The sequence below is a fragment of the Pimephales promelas genome, chromosome 17, assembly GCF_988280905.1.
Source record: "Pimephales promelas chromosome 17, fPimPro1.hap1.1, whole genome shotgun sequence".
In the NCBI taxonomy this organism is placed as follows: domain Eukaryota; kingdom Metazoa; phylum Chordata; class Actinopteri; order Cypriniformes; family Leuciscidae; genus Pimephales; species Pimephales promelas.
Window position 1 is genome coordinate 27,290,500 of NC_142785.1, and position 25,218 is coordinate 27,315,717.

The 25,218-nt window shown below is 36.4% G+C and overlaps 1 protein-coding gene across 1 annotated transcript; it reads left to right on the forward strand.

Annotated features, from left to right (window-relative positions):
* The first annotated feature begins 1,129 nt into the window (after nt 1-1,129).
* On the forward strand, nt 1,130-25,218 carry map2k6 (mitogen-activated protein kinase kinase 6). Its single transcript, XM_039665261.2, has 12 exons — nt 1,130-1,548; nt 13,454-13,517; nt 13,749-13,797; nt 14,706-14,819; nt 15,867-15,986; nt 16,256-16,372; nt 18,004-18,055; nt 18,146-18,273; nt 19,196-19,273; nt 20,000-20,139; nt 22,338-22,383; nt 23,444-25,218. Exons 1-12 carry the CDS (start codon nt 1,464-1,466, stop codon nt 23,519-23,521), a joined length of 1,071 nt encoding a protein of 356 aa, XP_039521195.2. The 5' UTR covers nt 1,130-1,463; the 3' UTR covers nt 23,522-25,218.

Sequence of the window (25,218 nt, forward strand, 5' to 3'; positions counted from 1 at the left end):
TCTGTATTATCTTATCTTTATGCCCTGCACATTTACATTTTTTAGAACAGTTTCCTTGCATGTTGGGATCATGTTCAGTAGGATATTCACTCTCCTGTGCTGACCACGCAATAAACTAATTATGCTTATTCATGAAGTTTGAGTCCATCATTGATTATGAGGGTAAAAGAAAGAAGAGAAATGTCTTCAGTTCTTAAGAGGGCACGCTTAAATGCACTTATGAGATGTAATAGCCTGTACACTTCCCATCAAATTGAACTGAATAATCCTTAGCCTATTTATATTCAAATTATAAACTAACCATTTGAAATGAGTAAAAAAACTATAGCTCAATAAAACAGTTTGTTTAAATCTCAAACACAAATTTAAACATTTTCATTTTTCTTTTAATTTATGAATACGAATCACATAAACTGGTCAATTCCCTTGGTCTATTAAGATTTAGGCTACAAAATGTTTTTTTTACTCATTTAAAATTCATATTGAATAATATAATAGGATTATTCTATTTCATTTGATGGGATTTTACTATGAATTAAAATGCGTAAAAACTAGGCTACAGTAGAGGGAAATTCTCAAGTAGGCCACCAGCGACAACTGTAGTCCTTTTAACTGAATCGACAACGATTAATGTAGTTCAATTAACAAAAGAACGACTCTAATGAGTCGGTTGTTGTAAGTGAATCAAAACCACTTCTGAATCCGGAGCGGTTATAAATGAATCTTTCGGAATCAAAATCAAATCAAATAAAAAACCGTACTGTACAATTTCAAAGTGATAAGACAAAATACAAAATAATATAAAGAAAGATATTGTTTTTACCACAATTAATGGCAAAAAAAGTTCTAATTTGTAACATCTGAAAATCATTTCTTGTAGCGATTGTCCTAGGACAAAAAGTAGGCTACTGAAATAGTTTATAAATAAATATATATATATATAATATGAACAATAACTTGTGTTGACTTATTAACGATTCTTAAAAAAATAGAATTCGCCTAGGATAAAGTAATTCTTCATTATTAAAGTCCTCAAGTTTTGACAGACACCCTAGCTTATTTATCTGAAATCCCATATCTGTCTGCTAGCCTGAAAGAGTCACGTTAGCATCTGGCCTGCTCCTCCTTTTTCCCCGGCGCACAGCAATTACGTGCAAACTACCAGTCCCATGATCCCCGGCGTCGTCAGGCAGGAAGAGCGTGTGTTAGCAGGGGCTCACACTGATCCAAGTTAGGAGCTTTCAGCTGCTGGCCTTGGCCCATCATGTAAGTGCCTGCCGAGGTTTCGTTGCAGAGCGGTTGCAGAAATCTCTCCGTTTTCGTTGCGTGCAATTGAAAGGCCAGCATTTGCACGGAGAACAAGTTACCCGACGCCCAAAGGCTCCGAGTGCATGAAGATCGGGGCTTGTATTTTGCACCTTTGTTGCAAGCAAGCCCGCTTGAAGCCTCACTGCGAGGGATAGATGGAAGGAGGGAGCGACAAGGAAGGCAAAGTCTTTTGTGCGTCCCCTTCCCCCAACCCAAAAGGGGAGATGTCCGGGCCAAGAGGTAGGTACTTTTTTTTTTATTACTCAACCGAACCGTGCAAAACCTCGGAAATGCAGGCAGCGTTGCATGGCTTGCAAAGTGCACGGCTGCAGCTTCATCGTGGCCAATGCATTAAAAGTTTGGCTCGCGAGGGTCAGTTGCAATGCATGTTTTAATGATCTGCCCTTTTGCAGATTTACTGGGAAGGCGATGCTCTCCTTAGACACTCGCACTGGCGCTATTTGCATTCTTGTTCTACCACGATTATTAAAAGAAACGCCTTCTTTCCGCGTTGAGGAACTGCCTAGCCAGCAATGCAAAAGTGATTGTGCAACGACAGCGCTGTCCGCACCCGACTTATTCACGCGCACGAGGCGATTTTCTCTCGAACAATGTTCGATTGTGACGTCACGACGGCCTCGGCTTCGTTCTGCAGATTAGATTCGTTCGTACAACTTCTGTCGTGGATGCATGCGAGCGAGGTGCATTAGGTAACACGAAACTTTGGCCGACGGTTGAGTGTGCAAGTGCAATGGGGAAACAGGGACCTGACAGCCTGGTTGCATGCCATGTTGAGCATGCAACAATTTTTATTAGTTGCGCGTAATGGAAAATAATTCGGACGCTCTGTCATGCAAGCTTTGTTCCAGGAGCAATGCATAGGTAGAGGCTGCAAAAATAAGGCGCTAAATATAGTTTTGTTGCTGCAATCTGTTTAAGGAACAGGGTTCAGATGTGCTACACAAGTCTCCATGCAAAAATATTCACAAACCCTCAAGCAAAATGCTGTGGAAAAACAGCGCTTCCTATCTCACAAGTGCACGATCACCGTTAACTTGCTATTTACTTGACGTTTATCGACAGTGTTGCAGTTAAATTCACAAAACTACTTGTTAAAAACCAGTTCATGCACAATCATGCAATTCTTTGTATGCTAATTTGTTGCATGCATTTAATCTTTAAATGTTCATATTGCATGAATATTTGAATGCTGCATCAGACTAGGCTCTCAAAATGTTGTTGTCTAGTAACTTTTGAAAATGACTGGCATTATTATGCAGTTGTTGTCATTTGGTCAAAGAAATGGCATGCAAAAGTGGATTGTACCAAATGTCAAATTCAGATTGGCAGAAAAATTCCCAGGAAAAAGTAAATATTGTTTACATCTCTAAACCCAAGCCAAATTAAAGTGTACATAACAAAAAATCCTTCAGTATATAGAGCTTTATATTACTGGTGCATGTTTTAAACTTTTCTTCTATTTACATTTTGAAATGTGCACTCTGTTTTAAGGCAAAAAAGTAGTATAATAATAATAATTCTGACAAAAACACACGTTTCTCAGCCTCCTAGACCCCTTAATTACACGCCATGGAGCCTTTGCAACATATCTAATGTCCTTGCTCTTTCAGAAAAGCACTGTACAGAGCCCGTGTGTGAGGTTTCTCACACCGTGGGCCGAATCGACGTACATGCATTTGCCCAAATTAAAGCTACGGCCAGCAGCTGTTATACTGGGTCCATTCCTATCCACGCAGTGACTGCAGTCGAGAGGCAGATTGCAGCGCAGGAGCATTTCAGAACACTCATGAATCATAAATTAGTAGGCGTGGTTCAAGAATGTTTGATTCTGACGCCCTAATGAGGTGATTTTAGCAGCTTTGAAAGAGCAGTAATTGTGTTGTTGTATAACAGTGACACACCTGAGGAACTAAATCCTCATGAACCAACCCCTCCGTCATGCAAACAAACACAGCGTTTACCTGTGCACAAGGAGCTGGAAGGGTTCAGGTTGTGGATTGTGAAGGTTTAAACTTGAATATATTGTATGATGACTCCTTAAAGGGATATTTCACGCAACCCTTCCAAACCTCTATGCATTTTTTTTTTCTTTTGTGTTCCAGAATATATTTCAAATTGTTGTTTTGGACCCCATTGACTTTCATTGTATGGACAAACTATTTTTACACTTTTTGTTCCACAGATGAATGTTCAGTTTATTTGGTGAACTATCCCTTTAAACATAGACATTTTAAAAGTTGGCCTCTGTTTTTTTCAGGGTGGAAGTGATTTGTTGGAAGAGCAGTTCCAGTTATGTCAGTGGGGGTCTTTCTTGTGCTTGTTGGGCCCTGGTTCATTGAGTTTGCACTGGCCCCAGTGGTGCACAGACACAGTGAATCGATGTCCCCACCATGCACAAGGCCTGCGTGTTGCCGTCATGTGCAATTGTCACGTTTGTCATGCTAATAGACAACAGAGATACTAAATCCCCTATTTACGACAGCTCAATTGTTGGTGACCGTCCAGCCTTGCTGTGTTGTTTTGATGCAATAGTATGAGGATTGTTTCAAGCATTGTGTTGCTGATCCCCCTCAGACCTTTCACCTTACGGCTGTGTGCGTGGAGAGTACGGCCGTGGCGCACCGTCTCTCTCCAGAATGCATGCTGCAATTCAGGGCATGGAATCCACACTAGGGACTTGCATGCAAATCACAGCCTGCAACTAGGCAGGTTTACGTCCCAGTCTCTACAGCCAAGTGTAACAATACATTGATTGCATGCGTTTTATAAGCAGCTAAGCTGTGTTTAAAGGGGTAATGCCAAGCCTGGGAGTGTCCTCCTGCTGAATCGCTTGGGAGTGACCAGTATGATGACTCTATTGGCTCTCTGGGAGGCCCTGTCTAGAGGCCCCTCTCTGTCTGTCGTTTTGTTCTCTCTCGTTCTCTCTCTCCTGTGGGATGTGAGCTATGCTCGGTCGCAAGAACTGCATTCTGACATTGATCCATCTTATTGCAGACTTCTGAATAATTGACAACTTTTAGGGTTTTCTCTTGAAGGCAGCCAGGGTGTCTCTTACCATAGCATTACTAACAGTGTTGCTTTCCAAGAAAGGTCTGCATTTAGCTTATTGTGATCAGGGTGTGTGAAATGCATTTCTAAAAAAGATCTACTTCCTAACATGCCTCATATGGGGGTAATAATAGTATAATTGTGTTAAAGATAGGGCTGTGCAAAGATTAAGTGCGGTTAATCGCATGCAAAATAAAAGTTTGTCTACATAATAATATCTGTGTGCTGTGTATACTTATATTACATATACAAAATGTTTAAGAATTATTTGCACATAAATATTGTATACATTCATAATCTATATATTTTATATATGAACAACACATTTTCTTAAATATATACATGCATGTGTGTGTATTTATATATACAAAATAAGTATACACAGCACACATAAATATATTATGTGAACACAAACTTTTATTTTTATTATTAATCGCAATTTATCTTTGCACAGGGTTAAAGCAACACAAAATGCATTTAATTTTTATTTAAATGGATGTCTTTAATATAGTCCTTTTTTGCAGTAATGACTTTTTTCCAGCAAGATTTGATGCAGATATAAATCATATTCTTATTTGCATATATAAGAATACACTACTGTTCAAAAACTGGGGTCTAAATCTAATAATTCAAAGTGACAATGATAAAATTGATCATCCATAACCCTAATATAATGTTGTAAAATGGGCTATTTCTAGTTCAAAAACTTTCTATTTATCAAAGAATCCTTAAAGAAACGTTTCACCGGCGTCAGCACAACTGATTTCAACATTGATTATAAGAAGAAATGTTTCTTTAACAGAACAACAGCATAATAGAATGATTTCTGAAGGATCATGTGACACTGAAGACTGGATTAATGCTGACAATTTAGCTTTCCCATCACAAGAAAAATGTACATTTTAAACTATATTAAAATGGAAAACATTTATTTTAGGGTTGGGCAACGATTAATCGCATCCAAAATAAAAAGTTTGTGTTTACATAATAGATGTGTGTGTATAATTATTTCGTATATGTATATATTTAAGAAAAATGTGTTAATAGATCATAATATATATATAATTTACATGCATGTATGTGAATGTATATATAGAAAATAAATTATAAACACGACACACACGCATATTATGTAAACACAAACTTTTATTTTAGATGCGATTAATCGCTGGCCAGCCCTAATTTATTTAAACGAAACATATTTAACAATATTACTATTTCACTGTGTTTTTGATCAAATAAATGCATTATCAGTAATATATAAAATATGATTATTATAGTCTAGAGTAACTTGATTTGCTTGAAATTTGTGTTCTCGCCTATATTTTATAGAGAATGTGTGCAGAAATGTCTTTTATTATGAATGAATAAATGCACTACAATACTGACAGAAATGAAAATCCTGGTGATGAAGATGCTATTGATTAGGCTACAACTCCTTATTTAAAAAAAAGATTTAGTATTTACAGCACCCAAGTGAGGACCCTTCTCCTTCTCCGCAGGGGGCAGTAAATTGCTTTCTGTAGTCATCCAATGAAGCCAAAATGTGTTAGATATTAAGGCAGCCCTTACTTGACCCCACATGTTGTGTAAAACTCTCTCGCATGCAGAAAATAATATTCTCGTGCTGCAAACGATATTCTGTGGTGCAAAATTCTCCTTATGAATATTATAATTTTATTAAAGCCTTTCTGATTTCATAATAAAGCTTGTAACATTCAATATGCGTTTCTTTATATTGCGGAATAATTTGCTGTTAGCTACAACCTGTTAGTTGGTTTTAAAATGGTGGCATCTTTAATAAAAATGGTGAGATTGGTACATAATATAGTTTTGTGCTGGTTTCTAATGTCCACATTTCTTGTTAACACATCTGTTTGGTTTTCAAAATGGTGTATGTCACAATCAATTATGCTAAGTGCTGAATAAGATTTTCACATGGAGACAGACAGAGCACTTAGTGGAACTGCGGCAGTGTGTTGTGGAAGTGAAGATGTCAGGGTAGATCTTGAGTAACAGGTTGAGGACTCCACCCTCTGGTAGCCCTTTGCCTTGCTCAAATTCTGCCAACCAAATCATGCATCTTTGAATTGTTACACCTCCTAGCTTGGAGAAGAATATAATCGAAAAACACTACAATTTCATTCTGAGGAACCTATTTTGCTCTTTTGCCAAGTCTTGATTTTGTTTTTGGAGTCTACCAGAAAAGGTTTTGATGCTTGAATGTTAAAAAAAAAAGTTCCCACATATTTTACATTGTTTCTGCACCTCTCGTCTAAAGGTCGACACGACCGATAGTTGATTTTACAGATAACTAGGTTGGACCACGCTGGCTAATAACCAAGTAATCAACTACTAGTTTTTAAAATGGATGCTGAATGAAAAAAAACATAACACACAAAATAGTGCTGAACATTAAAATTAGTACTGAACCATGAAATGTATTGTACTTTTTAAATCTAAAAGTACTAATTAGGTTTGATCATACATATTAGTTCATGTAAAGAGAACTTTATTAACAATGAATATTTTTATTAGCCTTATAGTAAATGTTAAATATGGGCTATATTGTAAAATGTTGCCATTTTGTATAAATCCAAACCATCTTGCTAAAGATGGCCATCTTTAAATATCTACGCAAAGGCCATAGCATTGGAATGAGATGCATATTAATATTGTATGTATATATTATTACACTTTATTTTCTTCTGTTTTAGAACACTTGATTATCTAATCAAAATAGCTAAATAGGTATTGACGAAAAAAATAATAACTGAAATCGAATGCATTTCTGATTTGTTTCTGTTGGCTGCATGATCCAGTTTGCTTTCGCATGTCACTAGCTTTATATATGCGACTTCGTCGCATTTACGAATACATAAAAACGGCCAGCTGGAAATAAACTAATGCAAATAGATGGTAACAATCGTGACATTAAACATTTGGGTCGGGCTCGCGTATGTTTTTGTCACATCGTTTTAACCGCTTGAGGTATTAATGTTAGTCTTCTTAGCCTCTGTGTTGTGAAATTATCAACCGCTTTGTTTCGTAAATGCCATCCTGCTTGCTGTAACCCTCACTAGCAGAACTCAACCAGGCCTCACCCTTTTTTGTCTATGAATTATTTAAATGAGAAATATTGTGATGTGTAGCCTACTTTCTCTCAAGTTAACTCAATACTACAATTGAGGTGTTTCAGGGAGTTCACAAACAGTGCTGCTTACTGATATCGAGAATAACTCCCTTTGGAGTGGCTGAACGCTTTGTAACTTTGCAGACCTTTCATACTGAAATAGCAACATTACGTACTAAAGAAAGTTAAAAATGTAAAAAAATAAAAAACAATAAAAAAACAATTTAACTTTCCCTGCCTTTTACATATTTGGAATAGTTAATTACATTGCAGTTAAAGGTAAATCTATATGGTGCAACTGTGAACATCAACAAAAGGACCTAGAAAAATAACTGTTTTCAAACAGGTTTGATTATTAAGCCAATGTTGCTCTCTTGAGCTGGTCTTCTATCCTATGCTGCATCTATCTTGTTGATGTATGCACACTTTGGTTCAGACAAGTGTCTAGAAGTGTACAAGTGTTATGGCGCCGTGCATATGCTTTTAGAGCAAATTGTTTTGTTAAATGGAATTACCTTTTGCTTGACTTTGAATTTATAACATTCGCAGTTACAATAATATATAATTTCAAAGTTATGCACTGTGGAAAACGTTTCTCAGAGCTCACACGGCAACTACACAGAGCAGTAGGATCTACGTTAAAGCATTTCGTAGCGCTCCCAATTTAGCCTGTGCACTTTCCACTCCAGCTCGTGCTGTGGTCCCTGCCATTCAAATGCATATTTTACATAGAAATGTGTTTTTAACATTGTTTTTTTTAGTACTGTGAAGTCACTCTTTGAGGTTTTCAGTGCTTCTGCAGCAGCACACATCCAAAGAATAAATGCAATTGATTAATTGACAGTAGCCCTAAACGGACAAACTACTACAGAGTGTGTTTCATCACTGTTTATCTTGGTGCAAAGAAGCTAGCTAAAGTCAGCGAATAAAACACCGACACAGTCATGAATAAGTAACAATAATAATTGGCAATAACATTGTTTTATTAAATAAGAAAGTAAATGTAGCCTAGTTTCTTAAGTTATCTTGGTAAAGAAACCTCATTGCTTAACCCTAAAACTGTATTCTGGACAAATGTGGGCAAAATAGTTTTAATTTATTTTCAAAAAATACTTCCTTTGATCTGAGCGGTACAAGACTTGGCTACTTTTCCAAAGTTTGTTTTTGTCTCATTTCTACAATGTTAAGTGGGTGAAAAACAAAACAAAACTCCTTAATCTTGTATTTGGGTCAAAAATGGGCACCCATAGAAATGAATGGAAAAAAACTGTAATTTAGAGCATTATAAAATAAGTGAAAATAAAACACCAGGAGATAGCAAAGTCACTTCATCTTTAGGTTTTAGCTCTAAGAACTTATTGGAATATGTTAATGTAGTTAAAAAAGTGAAAAAATAAAACATAAAAAATAAGTATAATTTACATAGAAAATATGGTACTTTTTGAAGTAAATAAATTCAAAAATACCCCACAATAAAAAAAACCCACCATAAATGGATAGACAAAACTTTATCGAAGACAGTGATATAACATTTATAATAAATAAAAATTAGGATCACACCTGAGTCCTCTGTGCCCACATTTGTCCACAATTACAGGATTAATGGCTAAAAAATGAATACGGTTTGAGGGCTAAAGGAACCTCATCGATGACATCTTTTGCTGTCGGCCACCCACCACTAGATGCTGCTAAAAATCACACACTGCACCTTTAAAGGGGCTATACGTAGAATTCAGAAACCCTTGTTATTAGCGACACCGGTGGCCGTTAAGTGAACTGCAGCCAGCAACTTACTGCTCGTGCTTCCATTCCTGCAAAGAGACTGAACATAATTATCTATCTCTGAAGATGACAAGTCATTCTTGGACTGTCTCTGTCAGGACAGCAGAGGATGCAGTGACGGCATTCGTTCTAAAGCAGTGTCCCCAGCTGCTGGAACCCAAAGGGTCTGCCATCTTTGGAAGTATAATGTGTCTTACAAACTGCCAGTGCGGTCAGAGGGGCCAAACAGCCGGCAGCCCAAGAGAAGTTATTTTCATCTCTTTCTTTCTAATTCACCGGCCCTCCTCCGGGTCCCTGAAATTCCAGTAAAACCCTTGGGATTGTTGAAATTGTGTATGTGAGTGGGATTTTGAAGGACTAGAACTGATTGACTTGGGTTTTTTGGACTGCAGACACAGTCCTGGACTGATGACAACCAGTCAAGCAAGCTCTACATCAAGGGGGTTTCGGGTCAGTCAACTTCATGTTACACCATAGTAGGGAAACGCTGGATTTCCCCAGATTCGCATTGCTGACAGTCACCCAAACAGAGTCCAAACTCTCTGTGTTGCGAATGACTCAGTAATTAGACATTTGATTTATTCAAACGTGTTTTGAAAGCTGCTATACTGGCATGTCTGACATACCTGTACACCCTGTGCTTTTCATTACATTAGAAGGCTGAGTTTAAGGAAAAAAGAAATTGATATGTGCCTTCACTTGTTCAACATAAAATTAGTAGTCTTTTTCAAACTGTATAAAAATATAACCGTTGCAAAACTAGGTGTGCTGAAATTGCCTTATGAACTTAATTTACTTTCTGTACTTTTTGAACAATACCTTTGTTTCCTGCCAATACAGCATGATTACGTAATCTTTTTTGCTTCTTCTCACTATCTTGTTTTCCTTATGCAAGAACTTTGTGTACTGATATTATGTGTATAGTCAATTTTGACCAGCCCTAGTTTGAACTTCACATGGTATTTTAGTTGAATGTATACAATGGTTGTGTTGAATAAGAAGGCTTTTTTTATCTCTGTTATGCAATCAATAATTGACAACCACTACAAGAGCAGAATATATGTACAAACAGAGTTTGTTGATGCAACCAAAATAAATGCAATATGTGTTTATCTGCGATTCTGCATGCATGTTTAGTTGTTCTTGATGATGCTGCTGGTAATTTTCATGATGGCTTCAGCATGGATGAAAGAGCTTCTCCAGACTGTTGAACACGTCTGTGCATGTTCCAGCAGATAGAGCCGCCTCTGCATCTCCCTTTACATTCTCTGTACATCGAGTTGCTGTGGGTTGTCGAGTCTCTATAGTGCCAGACTGTTTACCATTTTACTCTGCTCGGCTTTGTCACGTCGCCAACGTTGGTTCAAGCTGCCTGCCTCCCTCATTAATTGCCAACTCTTGATAAGAACGAATGACTACCAGTTGCTTTATGGCTTTAATTTCAGTACTCGATACCAGGAACTAGGAACCTTTCACTGGGAGTGTTGTGACATGGAAGGGCACTTGTTATATTTGAAGTGCTTGAAGTGGCTGTTTTTAATGCTTATGCAACAGTTTTCATAAAGTTCCCAAAGTCACACGGAGGTCCAGTAACTGAGAACAGCCCTTTCCCTACATCGCTGATGTGATCAGTCTGAAGAAAGCTATCGGGTGTCGGCCTGTGATGTGTCAGCATGTGTGATTTTAAGGATTAGGGCTTTCACCATGGAACATTGCTTGAGTGTTGCTAGGGAGTGATTTCCAGTTGGGGCATAGTTATTTTGGCAGTCGTGATCAGTGATGTACTTTCTGCAGGAGGCACACGATCATTTTGTGGTTTTGTACCCTTCACTTTAAAAGGGATCGGACGGAGTGCTTTTTTTTTTTTTTTTTTTTTTTGAGTGTCAGCTTTCTGTTGCTATTGTTGTGCATGTAAAAGCAGGTGGGAGAGGTTCAGAACAACCTTTCTGGTGTTCACAATGGTGTAACGGGCACACAACGGGACACAACCCTCTTCTCACGCTGCACTAGAAAATAGCTGCTCTTATTTTGTGTCTAATTGTGACATTATGGGAAGTGTCTGCATTTGTTTCCTGTCTGTGGGCTCATGATGTGGTTGGGACCATTCTGAAGCCCCACCTTTCTCATGTAGTGATCGGTGTTGCCTTTGAATATTTGTTAAAGCTAATTTGTGGTGTTAAAATACTTTGTCCTATTTCAGCTTAATATGCAGAAGTCAACTATATTTATTAAGATATTTGTGTGTTGATTTATCCTGAAAATTGTAAACATCATGGCTGTCAGGCTGTCAAACTTTGCTCTGTTTGAGCAGTGTGACACAACAACATTAGCTCAACCAATCATGAGAGTTTGGGGTTGGACTAATTGTTTGTCTGACCAGTTGCAGTTTGGAAAGTGTTCTGGAAACTTATTTTAGTAGTGTTTTTTTTTATTTTATTATTTGTTTGTTTTTATTACATTTTATGTCTTTATTATATTGTTTAATTTTTAAGAGTTATATTATATATATATATATATATATATATATATATATACTATATATAATATTTAAAATATAGTAGCTGCCGGGTTTAGGTTGATGTCTTTTATTTTGAAATTTTTACTTTCAGTTTGTTACGTCACTTGGTTTAGGTGTATGTTAGTTTGTGTGTGGTTAGCATGTAGGACGAGGGTGAGTGGCTGGAACGCTCACTTTCTGTTGACTGTTTTCATTTTATTTTATTTTCATTTAATTGTTTTATGCTTACTTTACCATCATCATTCATCATGTGTCTGTCATTTTCAATGTTACAATAAACCACCGGATACGCAGTGGAAACGCATCAACTTTATTCCCTCTACACACGTGTGTGTGTGTATATTAGGCCTGTCAAACAATTAATCGCGATTAATCGCATCCATAATAAAAGTTTGTGTTTACATAATATATGTGGGTGCACAGTGTATAATTATTTTATATATATATAAATACACTCACATGCTTGTAAATATTTCATAAATATTTTCATGTATATACTGTATATAGATTTATATATAATTTATATTATTATTTATATATAAAATATTTATATTTATATATAATATAAATTATATATACAGTGTATGCATGAAAATATTTCTTAAATAATTACAAGCCTGTGTGTGTATTTATATATATATATAAAATGCAGTTATCTGTCAATCTATACATCTCAATTCTCCAGCTGCAGTCACCTCTGAGGGAAGACAGTTAAGCGCTCTTTGATAACGTGATGATTACGTCCCTGCAGATCATCTGTCCATCATCGTATAAAGCCCGCCCTGGCAATTTGATTGGCCTGTTAATTTTTTGCCTGATCATAATTACTCCTCAATGGATCGAGTCCAGACCGAACTTCCCGACCAAAAAATATTGTGGGCGGAGTTCAGGCTGACATCCAGGCTAATAGTGTACTCTTTAATTGAAATAAAAATTGAATTACAAATAAATTAAAGCTTTAATTTTTCAAATTATTTTTTACGAAGTGCATTTGCATGTTTTCAGAGCGTGCGCAGACACCTGCATGTGAGCGTTTGAAAGCAGCTCAGTCAGTCAGTACCAGAGACATTGACTTGTTACCAGCATATTACATATTCAGACAAATAAAACTGTTGATATGAATTGTAGCATCACCGTCAGGGCACGTTTTACTTATTGTTTGCCTTTAGCAGACTGGAATCAGTTAGTCAGGTGGGTGTGTTCAGTTCATGTGCCATCCGGTATGTGGATTGCCCCACTCTGGTGACGGCAGCGCCTCCGTCCTGCTCCACATGGAGAAAACGCACCTGACCCTGCCATCTCGCCTCCCTCTTTCACACTTGCACTCTCTCTCCTCGCACTCTCTCGCTCTGTCGCGTTTACTCAGCCAGGATCTGGAGCCGCTTGCGCTGTCTGACTGTAAGTGCTCATCCGATAGGGAATCTCGGAGTTCCATGGGGAGCAGAAATAAAGGAAAGGGCTCTATATCCCTCAGGACAGTTTCAGAATGCCTCTTTTGTTTAGACAAGCCTTTTTTGTTATCTCGCATAATGCTTTTTTTCTCTCTTAAAAGGAACTTTTCCGACAAATGCAATTCTGAAGGTCTTTAATGACTTGGGCATAATGATGATTTTTTTCCTTTTCTTTTTTTCTTCCCTCTGCAGGTAAAAAGAAGCTACCACTTAAGCTTCCCAAAGAGGCGTTTGACAAAACCCCACCTGCTCCTACGTAAGATTTTATTGAATTGATTAAGTTGAAAGATAAATACACTTTTATTGATGTCACATTTATGTTCATAAACTGTGCTAAAAACTGAGTTTTTTTTTTTTTTACTCTGTGTTTTTGAGGTTCACTCTGGGTGTGCAAGTACAATAGATTTCATAATTAAGGCTGGCTTTAGTTAGCGAGTCAATTACCGTGTCAGACAAGGACACTCAATGGGATTTCTTTGTTCCACAGACCCCCAAGAGACCTGGACTCCAAAGCCTGTGTTACCATTGGAGATAAGGTGCGTTTCATCATCCTTTCTTTAATTAAGATGGATAATCTTATGTAACTGTATCTTTTATCTTTATTGTTTGTTCCCTTTTTCATTTTGGTAATTTCTTTCACAGAAAAATGATTTGTTATGGATCTGTTTTACATAAATCTGTGCATTGAAAAAAAAAAAAAAAAGAGCCTCTATGGGAAATTGTATTTAATACAAGGCATCTCTCCCTCGTCTGTATTCTCAAGCAATATGAGAGGAACTGTCCTTGGGTCACCTGTATGCAAAGCATTGTGAATTGTAATTTGCATTCCCGTGTTAAGGAGATTCGACTTATCTTTTTGAAATGTCATATTTTGCATTGCTTTTATGGTGATGCAACCCTGTCCCGGGCTCGATACGAAAGCTTGGCTTGGTGAAAGACCAGCGGGGTTGTAAAGAATGGCCCAGTGCACATTACAGCCCTTTTGAATACGTCTGATTGTAGGCTGCCTGGAATGCACTTTATTGCCTCTCAGGCTATAAAAATATTTATTTTAAACTCATCAAATAAGTGGAATTTTCCATTGGCAAAGATTAAGCCGTTTAGTCTTGCAACCCAAGAGTAAGTAACATCAGTTTTTTGGTAGTCAGGTTGGGGCGTTGGAGCTTTTTGTGAAGAATATCTGAAGAACCAGGTTTGCTGCCTCCAGGTTTAAGGCGTTTGTTGTGATTGCTAGTGAGAGGACAGGGATGCATTCCTGGAGATAATATTTTCCTTTCTTCATACCTCATAGGAAACAATCAGCTTATGCACATTTGTGCCATTTTCTTTTTAGATGTCTTTGTCTGTCTGTTTGGAATATAGACTTTTATCTGACTGCCATTCTGAGTGCATCAATTTTGGTAATATACCAAAATTTGCTATCATACTTTTGTGTTCTGAGCAGAACTTTGTGGTGAAGGCAGATGATTTGGAGCAGATTGGAGAGTTGGGGCGAGGGGCGTATGGAGTGGTGGACAAGATGAGACACGTCCCCAGTGGTGTAATAATGGCAGTAAAGGTGAGTTCACACAGGCCCATGCTAGCTAAACCCATGTGAGGAATATTCTTGTTGGTAACTGTCCAAAGTTTCTCAAACTTTGGACATTATCATAGCGGTCAAGATTTAGCTTTCCTACATGTAGCATTTACCTAGCATTGGTTAAAATTATTTATTAAAATCAAAAGTGATTTTCTGTCTAAGCAGTGCTAAGCAAGCTGGCAACTCGCCCCATTTAGATGTGCGTTTATTAGCCTTTAAAAAAAATGTCTCATTCATTCCATCATAACTGTCAGTTTTGTAACATTTGTATTTTTAATATTATATTTTTCATTATATATATATATATATATATATATTTAATATCATTATTTTGTATATAAATTAAGAAATTAAGAAAAAAAATATTATTTATATATAAAATATTTATATACAATATATAAATTATATATAAATCTGGTATACACATGAAAATTTTTCTTAAATATATACAAGCATGTGTGTATATTTATATATATAAAATAATTATTCACAGTGCACCCACATATATTATGTAAACTTTTATTTTAGATGTGATTAATCGTTTGACAGCCCTACACAGTATACTATATATCTCGTATTATAAAAAATACAAATTGAACACTGTTAATCCTTTCTTTTTTAAAAGTGATATTTTTATATTTATTAAAACATTAAGCAACACCTCAAGTGCACTTATGTTAGAAGTGATTGTGATGAGAAGACAAATTTTTTCATTAAAGGCAGCATTTATTTGTTCAAAAGACCGTAATATTATGAAATCATTACAATTTCAAATAATTTATTGTTAAAATCTATAATATATTTATAGTTTTCAACAGCCATTATTCCAGTCTTCAATATTATGATCCTTCAGAAATTATTCTAATATGCTGTTTGGATGCTCAAAAAAAATGTATATATATTCTTTTACCATTATCAATGCTGAAAACAGTTTCTAGATTCTTTGATAAGTAGATATTTCAAAAGAACAGCCTTCATTTGAAATTAACCTAATAAATGCCATTATCACCCACTTGTTTCCCGCAGCGGATCCGGGCCACAGTAAACACGCAGGAGCAGAAACGGCTGCTAATGGATCTGGATATCTCAATGAGAACAGTCGACTGCTTTTACACTGTTACCTTCTATGGAGCCCTTTTCAGAGAGGTTCGACAACACGCACATTAAACACTGAACGCACCCAATGCACTGAGCAGTCATGTCATTTACCTGTTAACATTTGCAGCTGTTTCAACACTACTACACAAAGTAGTTCTTAGACGAGAGCCAGAGCAAGTCCAGTTATCTGAATCGATATCCTAATAAACGGGATAAAAATCCCACAGGAAGTTGTACAATGGGAATGTGTTTCAGTCATTTCCTGCTGTCTCGTTTTTATGTAAGGTTGTAAGCTGATTGGCTCATTGTGTTGTCAGGGTGACGTGTGGATCTGCATGGAGCTGATGGACACCTCTCTGGATAAGTTCTATAAGCAGGTGCATGAGAAGGGCATGAACATCCCAGAGGACATCCTGGGCAAGATCACCGTCTCTGTAAGTACCCCCTGATTTCCTGGATCTCTCTATGGCAAGCTGTGGCTATTTGGTCTGCATATTTGAATTTGTGTCTACTTCATTTTCTAGACTATAAGTCGCTTTTTTTTTCATATGAAACGTACCGCGACTTATATTCCGAAGCGACCGATAATGCTATTAACGTCAAGCATGCAAAACGGAGCATGCATAAATGCAAACCAATCCGTTCTAGCATAGGTGCCGCTAGTGTCACAGGGCCTGCATACTTCACTTTTAATGAAATTAAGACTCAATGAGCTAATCGTAGACACAAGACCCGTTGGTCTGAGCTACAGGAGAAAGTTTACAGAACTGCACGCTGTTCTCAGTACAGTTATAGATCCATTAGGACTGGCAAGCGATTGATTACATTTCTTAAATTTAATTAATTACATGATGTGCTGATTAATTAATCACACATCATTTTGCTGTGTAATTACTCCTAAAGGATAATTATAAAGTCATTATTGTGTTGAATGAGAAAAGCATTAAAGGGATACTTCACCTCTGGAAAGATGAATGTATTTAAAATGGGTCATTTATGTAGAAGAAATGTGAAATTATTTTTGAATTTGGAGCTTTTCAACTGTCATCCAGCGCAGCTCCTGGAGCGAGCAAATGGTGAAACTCGCCAAACGGTTCGCCTCTGAAGGGTCCGGTGAACACAAATACGGCGACGATGATCCCCACGCCGCTGTTCTGCTCTCCAGAGCAAATACAGAGCGGTGACTCTCTTGATGAATGCTCGGTCAACATAAAAAAAGATGGCCGCCAACGGGTTTCGATTCTGACGCGCGAAAATTTCTCTTCAAACTTTAGTTTTTACGCACGTCAGTTTCAGTCTTGACGTGCGAATTAACACAAAGTGGTCAAGCGTCAAACTAGACGCGGTAGACGCGAATTTGACACGCTATTCGCGTCCGGTGTAAACGCATAGTTAAAAAGAAACTAAAACTGCCAGTAGGTGGCGATAAATGCCTAAATGAGGAAGCCATACATTCAATTGATTTGTTCAAAAGGCAGGAATGATGTAAATGGCTCTCTTTATGAATGGACCATTGAATCGTTGGTTCCCCCAATAGATTCGCTCAAAACGCGGATTTATTTAGAAAGTAAACACCGCTGTGTGACGCTCAGAGACGCACAACAGTTCTGCTCTGACTTAATAGGTATTATTTTCAATTGCTAAATTGAGCAAAAACAGACAATATTACAAAATATTAATTACTTTATTGAACTGTTGTATAAAATCAAGATGACGTTTCACTCATGCTATACTCGTGTGATATTGCTTAACTTTATCCATTGATATAAATATGATTCAAACTCATACTAAGGCATTTTTGCTCTGATATCTTGAATTTTTGGGCCTTTCTAACTGCATTTTATAAGCTACATCACGCAGCGTTCACTTGTTTCGTAAATTCATATAGGCATAGCATTTATAATAAATATTGTTTATATGAACAAACACCTCTATAAACTATAAATGTCATAATAAAATGTGACTTATCTGTTTGTTTTTTTGCATTCCCACTTTTGAGATCCTTTTAACGCTGTGTAATTCCTGAGTTCTGTAATGAGCCTGATGTTTTATGTTCCCGTTGCAGATCGTAAAAGCATTGGAGCATCTCCACAGCAACCTGCAAGTGATACACAGAGGTGAGCCGGGACTCAAGTACAATATCGTATATTTTCTTTTTAATGATGCCAGCAACTGATTTTCCTGTTTTCTGTTGTGTGTTTTTGCAGATGTGAAACCCTCTAACGTCCTGATAAACATGCAGGGTCAGGTGAAAATGTGTGATTTTGGCATCAGTGGGTACCTCGTGGATTCGGTGGCGAAGACAATGGATGCCGGCTGCAAGCCATACATGGCGGTAAGGAAAACAAAAGAGGAAATGCACATTTTGTTGTCTTATGCTGTGACTTCTATTTTTTATGTGCATCTCTATAGTCAGTCAAATACAGTATACAAAAAAATTGTGTTAATCAACTTTGATCAATTATTATTTTTTATTTATATTATTATATATTAGTTTATATTCATTAATAATAATTATATTTTATTATTTTGTCTAATTTTAATAATAAATATATTAATGTAAATTTGTTAGTATTTTCATTATACATTTATAGATATTTGTTAAATCATTTTAAGAAAGTTAAATGGTCAATTTTGATTTTAAGTCATAAATACTGAAACGAGGTCATTGAAAAAAAAATCACAATTTTGAGATAAAAAGCTGAAATTATTATTATTTTTTTAAATTTTGAGTTTATATCTGTCAGTTCTGACTGTTTTTTTTTCTCAGGATTTTGAGGTATTAACTCAGAATTGCAAAAAAATTCTGAATGGCGAGAAAAAGTTGTAATGACCTTTTTTGTTTGCAAGTTTTTCTCACAATTGTTATCGTGAGATTTGCAAAATTAATTCACAATTACCGAGTATTGTATGGCAGAAACAAGTTTCCATTCAGTAATGAGTTAAATATGAGCCGTTCAAAAAAGAAAAATACACACATTGAGACACTGATGTGCTCGAGGCATGAGACGATGCGGATCTTGATTTCTTCACACACCTCAGACTTCAGCTCGCTGAGTCTGTGTTCATGTAAGTCTATATAAAGGTGTGAAAGTTATGCATCTAAAAAAGAGACGTGTCATAAAGGGGAATATAGTGCAAAGCAAAAGTGATAAGTATATTTTATTACTTTCTTATCTCTACCTCCTATTATCAAACCACACTTCCTCTTTTGCCCACAATTAAAATGATCAGTCATTTTTCTTTTTCATTCACAGCCTGAGAGAATCAACCCAGAGACCAATCAGAAAGGCTACAATGTCAAGTCTGATATCTGGAGTTTAGGAATCACAATGGTATGTGACCTCATATACTTTTAACACTTGTTGCTTAAAATGTTTTTATTATTGACATTATGCAATGCTATGTTTATTAATGCTTTCTAGATCATTAATGCGTATCCAAACTTCTTGAATATTAGGCCTGTCAATTAATTGTTCAAATATTTAATCACGTCATTTCTTTTTATAGTGTACACTTTAACATGTTCAATTTTAATTAAAAAAAATATAATAGGTCCACGTGTAAATGATAGGTAATAAAACACTATGACTTTATAGACACAAACCACATGTAAAATATATTGATGTTTGTGTGAATGCCAGTGTTTCGCTTCAGTGAAATCAGTGGAATATTTCAGTATTTATTATGAATGATTATCTGTGCACCTCATCTTTTTTTTCTTTTTTTTTCTTTTTTTTTTAAAGTTCACGTGGTCTCAGATTCTTTAATCTAAATAACTTCCTCTCCTCTTGAAGTGTTTTTCGGAGATTACATGAGATCACAGCAATAGCAAACAACCATCCAATGGACAAAATCAAGTCCCGTCCTACATTTTTTTCTTTATCTGTCACAACAGGGAAAAAAAGACTATCGCAACTTCTGTTTCATGCTGACTTTAATGATGATTGCATTCATTGCTCTTAAAAAGCATCTTTCTCTATTGTTTACTGATCGTTCCGATGGCATGTTGTGGTTTGTGATGGTTGTGTTGTGATGTGTGTATTTTTTCACCCTGTCAGATCGAGCTGGCCATTCTGCGGTTTCCCTATGACTCATGGGGAACGCCGTTTCAGCAGCTCAAGCAGGTGGTGGAAGAGCCGTCGCCCCAGCTGCCTGCAGACCGCTTCTCAGCCGAGTTTGTGGACTTCACGTCACAATGGTGGGCGAGCTGTTACACACATTTGCTAACTTGCACATCAAAGCTCAACAATAAGCTATGCCAACTTTCACTGGGCCAATGACAAATACGCAAGTGGTTAAAGGATTAGTTCACTTTAAAAAAAACTTTTGCTGATAATTTACTCGCCCCCATGTCATCCAAGATGTCCATGTCTTTCTTTCTTCAGTCGAAAAGAAATTAAGGTTTTTGATGAAAACATTCCAGGATTTTTCTCCATATAATGGACTTCATTGAGTACCAAACGGTTTAAGGTCCAAATGAGTTTCCTTGCAGCTTCAAAGAGCTTTAAACGACACCAGACAATGAATTAGGGTCTTATCTGGCGAAACAAGCGGTCATTTAAAAAAATAAATGAACAAAATGACTCTAAAATAAGATTTGTTCAAAAAAGAGACTAGTTCGAACAGGAGAATCACGAACGCGCATCACAGAACAGAGCAAGCCGAGCATTTGTGCTTATAAAACTTTAAAGTTTTTTTATTTTATTTTCGAAATGGCCGATCGTTTCGCTAGATGAGACCCTTATTTATTGTATGGTGTCGTTTAAACCCCTTTGAAGCTGTACTGAAACTCTCATTTAGACCTTGAAACTGTTGGAGTCCATTGAAGTCCATTATATGGAGAAAAATCCTGGAATGTTTTCATCAAAAATCTTTTCGACTGACGAAAGAAAGACATGGATATCTTGGAGGAAAGTAAAGTTAATTAATCCTTAATAAGGAGAAAAATTGTGTTTTTGATACTATTAATTGGCTCCAGGCCAATTATTGTTGAGAAACATTCATTAAAAAAAAAAAAAAAACATTTGGGGGCTGATTATGCAATTTTATGTGATTTGGCCGTTCATTTACACGACAACAGCGTTTTGGGGGCATGAAAATGCAAACTTTTGAAAACGGTTTTAAAATGTGTACGTTTTTGAAAATGATGCCATTAATGTCTCTGTTTAAACTATAAAAACATGAAAACGGTGACATCATGTCTATGCGCATGTGTATTACGTGTTCAATCTATAGTCGTGTAGTGTTTCTTTACAAAGTGACATCTCCAACTACGGGCCTGGCAGCAGAATGCAGCATTTTTTAACTTGTTGTCGCAGATCCATGTGAACGGGACTGTTTTGACAACGCAAAACTTTTCAAAAACGCAAAGGAAAAACTTTTGTTTTTTTAATATATCATTGTCATGTAAACATTAGTTTTGACTTGTAAGTGTTATTGAAACTTTGCAGAGTTGGGATAAATTATACTTTTTTTTTTTTCAGCAACGTTTTCAATTGACCAAAAGTGACCAAGATATTTATAAATGTTACAAAAACATTCTATTTAAAAGAAATGCGTTTCTTTTGAACTTTGTTAAAAAAAAAAATAGCAAAAATATTAAGCTGCATAGTAATGTGGAGTAAAAAAAAAGATTTTTTTCTTGCGCAAAATATGGTGATTTCCAAAGGATCATGCGACACTGAAGTATAATAGTATTTGAAAAACTGAAAGTATAATATTACACTGAAAAATAATATTTCACAATATTACTGTTGTAATGCATTTTTAAGTATAAGACACTTCCTTCAAAAACAAACCTTTTGACATCATGGTGTAAATCATCACCGTGATATTTTCAAGACACAAAACTGTCCAATTTGTTTTTTTTATTATGCATATTACATTTTTGATACATTTTTATTTAAACGTTTTTAATAAATGCAGTATAGTTTCATTAAGTGACTGAATCCCTGAACTGTTAGATCTGTATATACACTTCTGATTGGATAATCTGAGATGGACATTAGTACCATATGTAAATGGTGTGTAATTTTACTCTGGATGTTTTCTTTGTGGCTGTATTTGTGGGATTACCATGACTCGAGATTCCGTAGAATTGCATTTCTCTGGAACAATGCTGACACCACATAGTTTCGTGAAAGTGAAAACACTGTCAGTAAACCTGTAGCGTACACACACACACACACTAAACATACCTTGACTCTGCATTGTGAACTGGGAAAGCGAACAGGATGTAGAAACCCTGATTGCATCCTCTCTTTCACATTGTGAGGGGAAGTACTGAGGCCACAGTGTGCCGCTTTGAGGTTTTTGCGCTCTCCTCCTGCACTTGTCATGATTTGTTGTGCATTTCTAACATGCATTTGCTTTGTTTTTCTCTGTTATTTTTTTCAGCTTAAGGAAGAATTCCAAAGAGCGGCCAACTTACGCAGAACTAATGGTGAGTGTGATGCTGACAGTTTTTCTTTTCTTTTTTTTTTTATTACAAGCACTTCCCTGGCTTGTCCTTTAGATGTCAGACTTGTGCTTTCAATGCAAACTTGTACCTTCTCTTAGCTTGTGGTGAAGTAGATATGTAATTTCAGTTTAACTTGCTGTAATTTATCCAAAACTATTGTAATCATTCTAATACTGTATATATTTAAACTTAAATATTTGTTTTTAAATTCGGGGATTTTCAAAAACACTTGCAGTATGTTAAAGGGATAGGCCACTTTTTGGGAAATAGGCATATTTTACATTTTTTTTACATTCATACACTTTTCATTTTTAAACAGTTGGGTTTTACCCTTTTCGAACCCATTCAGCCGATTTTCTGATATTTAGAGGAATATCAGTAACCAGACAGTTTCTGGTCCCATTGACTTCCATATTATATATTTTTTCTTACTATGGAAGTCAATGGGACCAAAAACTGCCTGGTTACTGATATTCTTCTAAATATCAGAAAATCGGCTGAATTGATTCGAAAACGGTAAAACACAACTGTTTAACTCTGGGGGAGTTGTAAAATGAGCCTATTTCCCAAAAAAGTGGAGTACCCTTTTAAGTGTAGTGTATATATATTTTTTTTTCATTTTTACAATCAGTGGGGTCCAAAAGTCTGAAACCACTATAAATAGTGTATTTTGCACTTAGAAAGCCCTAGTAGTTCACAACTATACATATATTTGAAGAGTTCAGATGCAAAAGCCTCTAAATGCCATTTGAAATTTTCTTCTAAAATGACCATTTTTATCAAGCCTGTATATTTAAGTTCAGTAATTTCACTTAAATGACAATTAATAGGTAATCTTCATTGCCATTTAAGTGAAATTACTGAACTTAAATATACAAGCTTGATAAAAATGATCATTTTAGAAGAAAATTTCAAATGGCACTTAGAGGCTTTTGCATCTGAACTCTTCATTTGTTAACCATTTTTTTGCATTGAAATATAAAATGCAATTTGCTTTTTGTGTGAGCACAATATTGATATTTCAAATCTTTTCCACACCCAGCAACATCCCTTTTTCACCCTCCATGACTCCAAAGACACCGACGTCGCTAGCTTTGTGAAGAGCATCCTTGGGGACTGAGACGGAGTGCATTCAAAACTGACGTGTTGCCGAATGGGGGGAGGGGGGAAATGGGACAATTTCAGAAAAAAAGCACCAATAGCAAGACTAACACCTGTATGACACGCCCACCTCAGCGGCCAGCAGTGCACAGGCACTCAGGAGGATCTGGGGGGTGGGCACCAAAACTGAGGGTGGGCGGGGCGTTTCCTAGCAACACACGAAGTAGGGCATGGGACAGTAATCTCAGTGTGCGTGTGCATGTATGTATGTATGTATGTATGTATGCGTGTGAGTGTGTGAACGAGTGCGTTTGTGTGTGTGTGAATTCTTTGCCTGCATGTATGTGCATACATATGCATTAAAAGGTTTTACAGTCCCAAGTCAAACTTCATCTATTGTCCAATCCCAGTTCCTCCTCCAGCTTTACCTCTCAATCCAAAAAGAAAAAGCAGTTTTAGCATCAGGTGAGTGTGTTCTAGATGTCTGTTGAGTTTCCCCAGTGGCTATTCTCAAAGTATTCAGCAATGTTATCCACCCCCACGATGTCCGGTTCTTCAAAAAAATCTAAAAAAAACAACAACAAAAAAAAATTAAAAGAAAAAAAAAAGAGAGTGGTATTGATATATTTATCTATTATCTAGATATGTATATATACTCAAAAAATATTTCTTGAATTTGTTAAATGAGTATATGAGGATTATATTGTGTTGGCTGTAAGGAGTGATGGTTATTAAAGTGAATGAATGGAGCATCTTTCTTGTTTTCCTGGATTTGCAAAGACTTGTGCATCTGTCACTGATGGCTTATCAGTTTATAAATGCTGTGTCAATCAGCCAGAAGTGAAAAGCCCGCGGTGGTTGGTAGCAAACACTGCTTTTCACATACCCTCCATGAACTGTGTGTGTGTGTGTGTGTGTGTGTGTGTGTGTGACTAAATGGGTGTACGCTTGTGTGTGCTTTATATGCTTTCCCTCTCTATACCAAGGTAATTTTGGGCAAAAGGTATCTAAGTCTTTTGGCTTCATCTAGACCTCTCTGTTCTGAGCCAATCAAATAATTCTCACTCTTTTCAATTGCAATCCAACTGGAAATTATATTATTATTATTATTTTATTATTATTATTATACACAGTGCATATGTATTAACAGTAATGAGGTGTTCTGCAGTTTCTGTATGTGTTGTAACTGCTGTTTTTCTCATTGGAAACTTGACAATTTCTTTTTAATTTTAAAGTGGTGTGCAGGTATGAGCGTGTGGTCATTTGTGTGCATTAAAGTGAGCGAGAGAAAGTGTGTGCGTGCGTGCGTGCGTGCGTGCATGTGAGCGTTATGTAAGTCTGAACACTTCTTTCAAAGCCTCACTGTGACTCGGAAGCCTGATTTTGTGCCTCTCTATAGATAAAAAGCAAGAAACAACAACAAAAAAACCCACCTACATTAAAACAAACTACAACAGCCACACTGCTTCGTCACTAAGACATGCTTTGCTTTCCACATGCTTCAGATAGTGGAGGAAGTCTGTTGCGTTGCTTTCTGGGCTTCAGGTTTTATTCTTGTATAATTTCTGTAAGGTGAAGATGATGAATGTGTGTGCGTTTTTTTTTTTTTTTTTTTTTTTTGTCTTGTGACCACTGTATACAGAATGGATAACACTGCTGATTTGCCTGTAATCGTTAAATTGTTTGATTCAAACATAAAAGTTCTCTTATATCTTC

What these genes read in the sequence shown, in the direction of transcription:
- map2k6 (XM_039665261.2), top strand. Translation starts at nt 1,464, where the DNA reads ATGGAAGGAGGGAGCGACAAGGAAGGCAAAGTCTTTTGTGCGTCCCCT. An exon ending in ATGGAGCCCTTTTCAGAGAG is followed by an intron (nt 15,987 to 16,255) that starts GTTCGACAACAC and finishes TTGTGTTGTCAG; the next exon opens with GGTGACGTGTGGATCTGCAT. An exon ending in TGGGCAAGATCACCGTCTCT is followed by an intron (nt 16,373 to 18,003) that starts GTAAGTACCCCC and finishes TTCCCGTTGCAG; the next exon opens with ATCGTAAAAGCATTGGAGCA.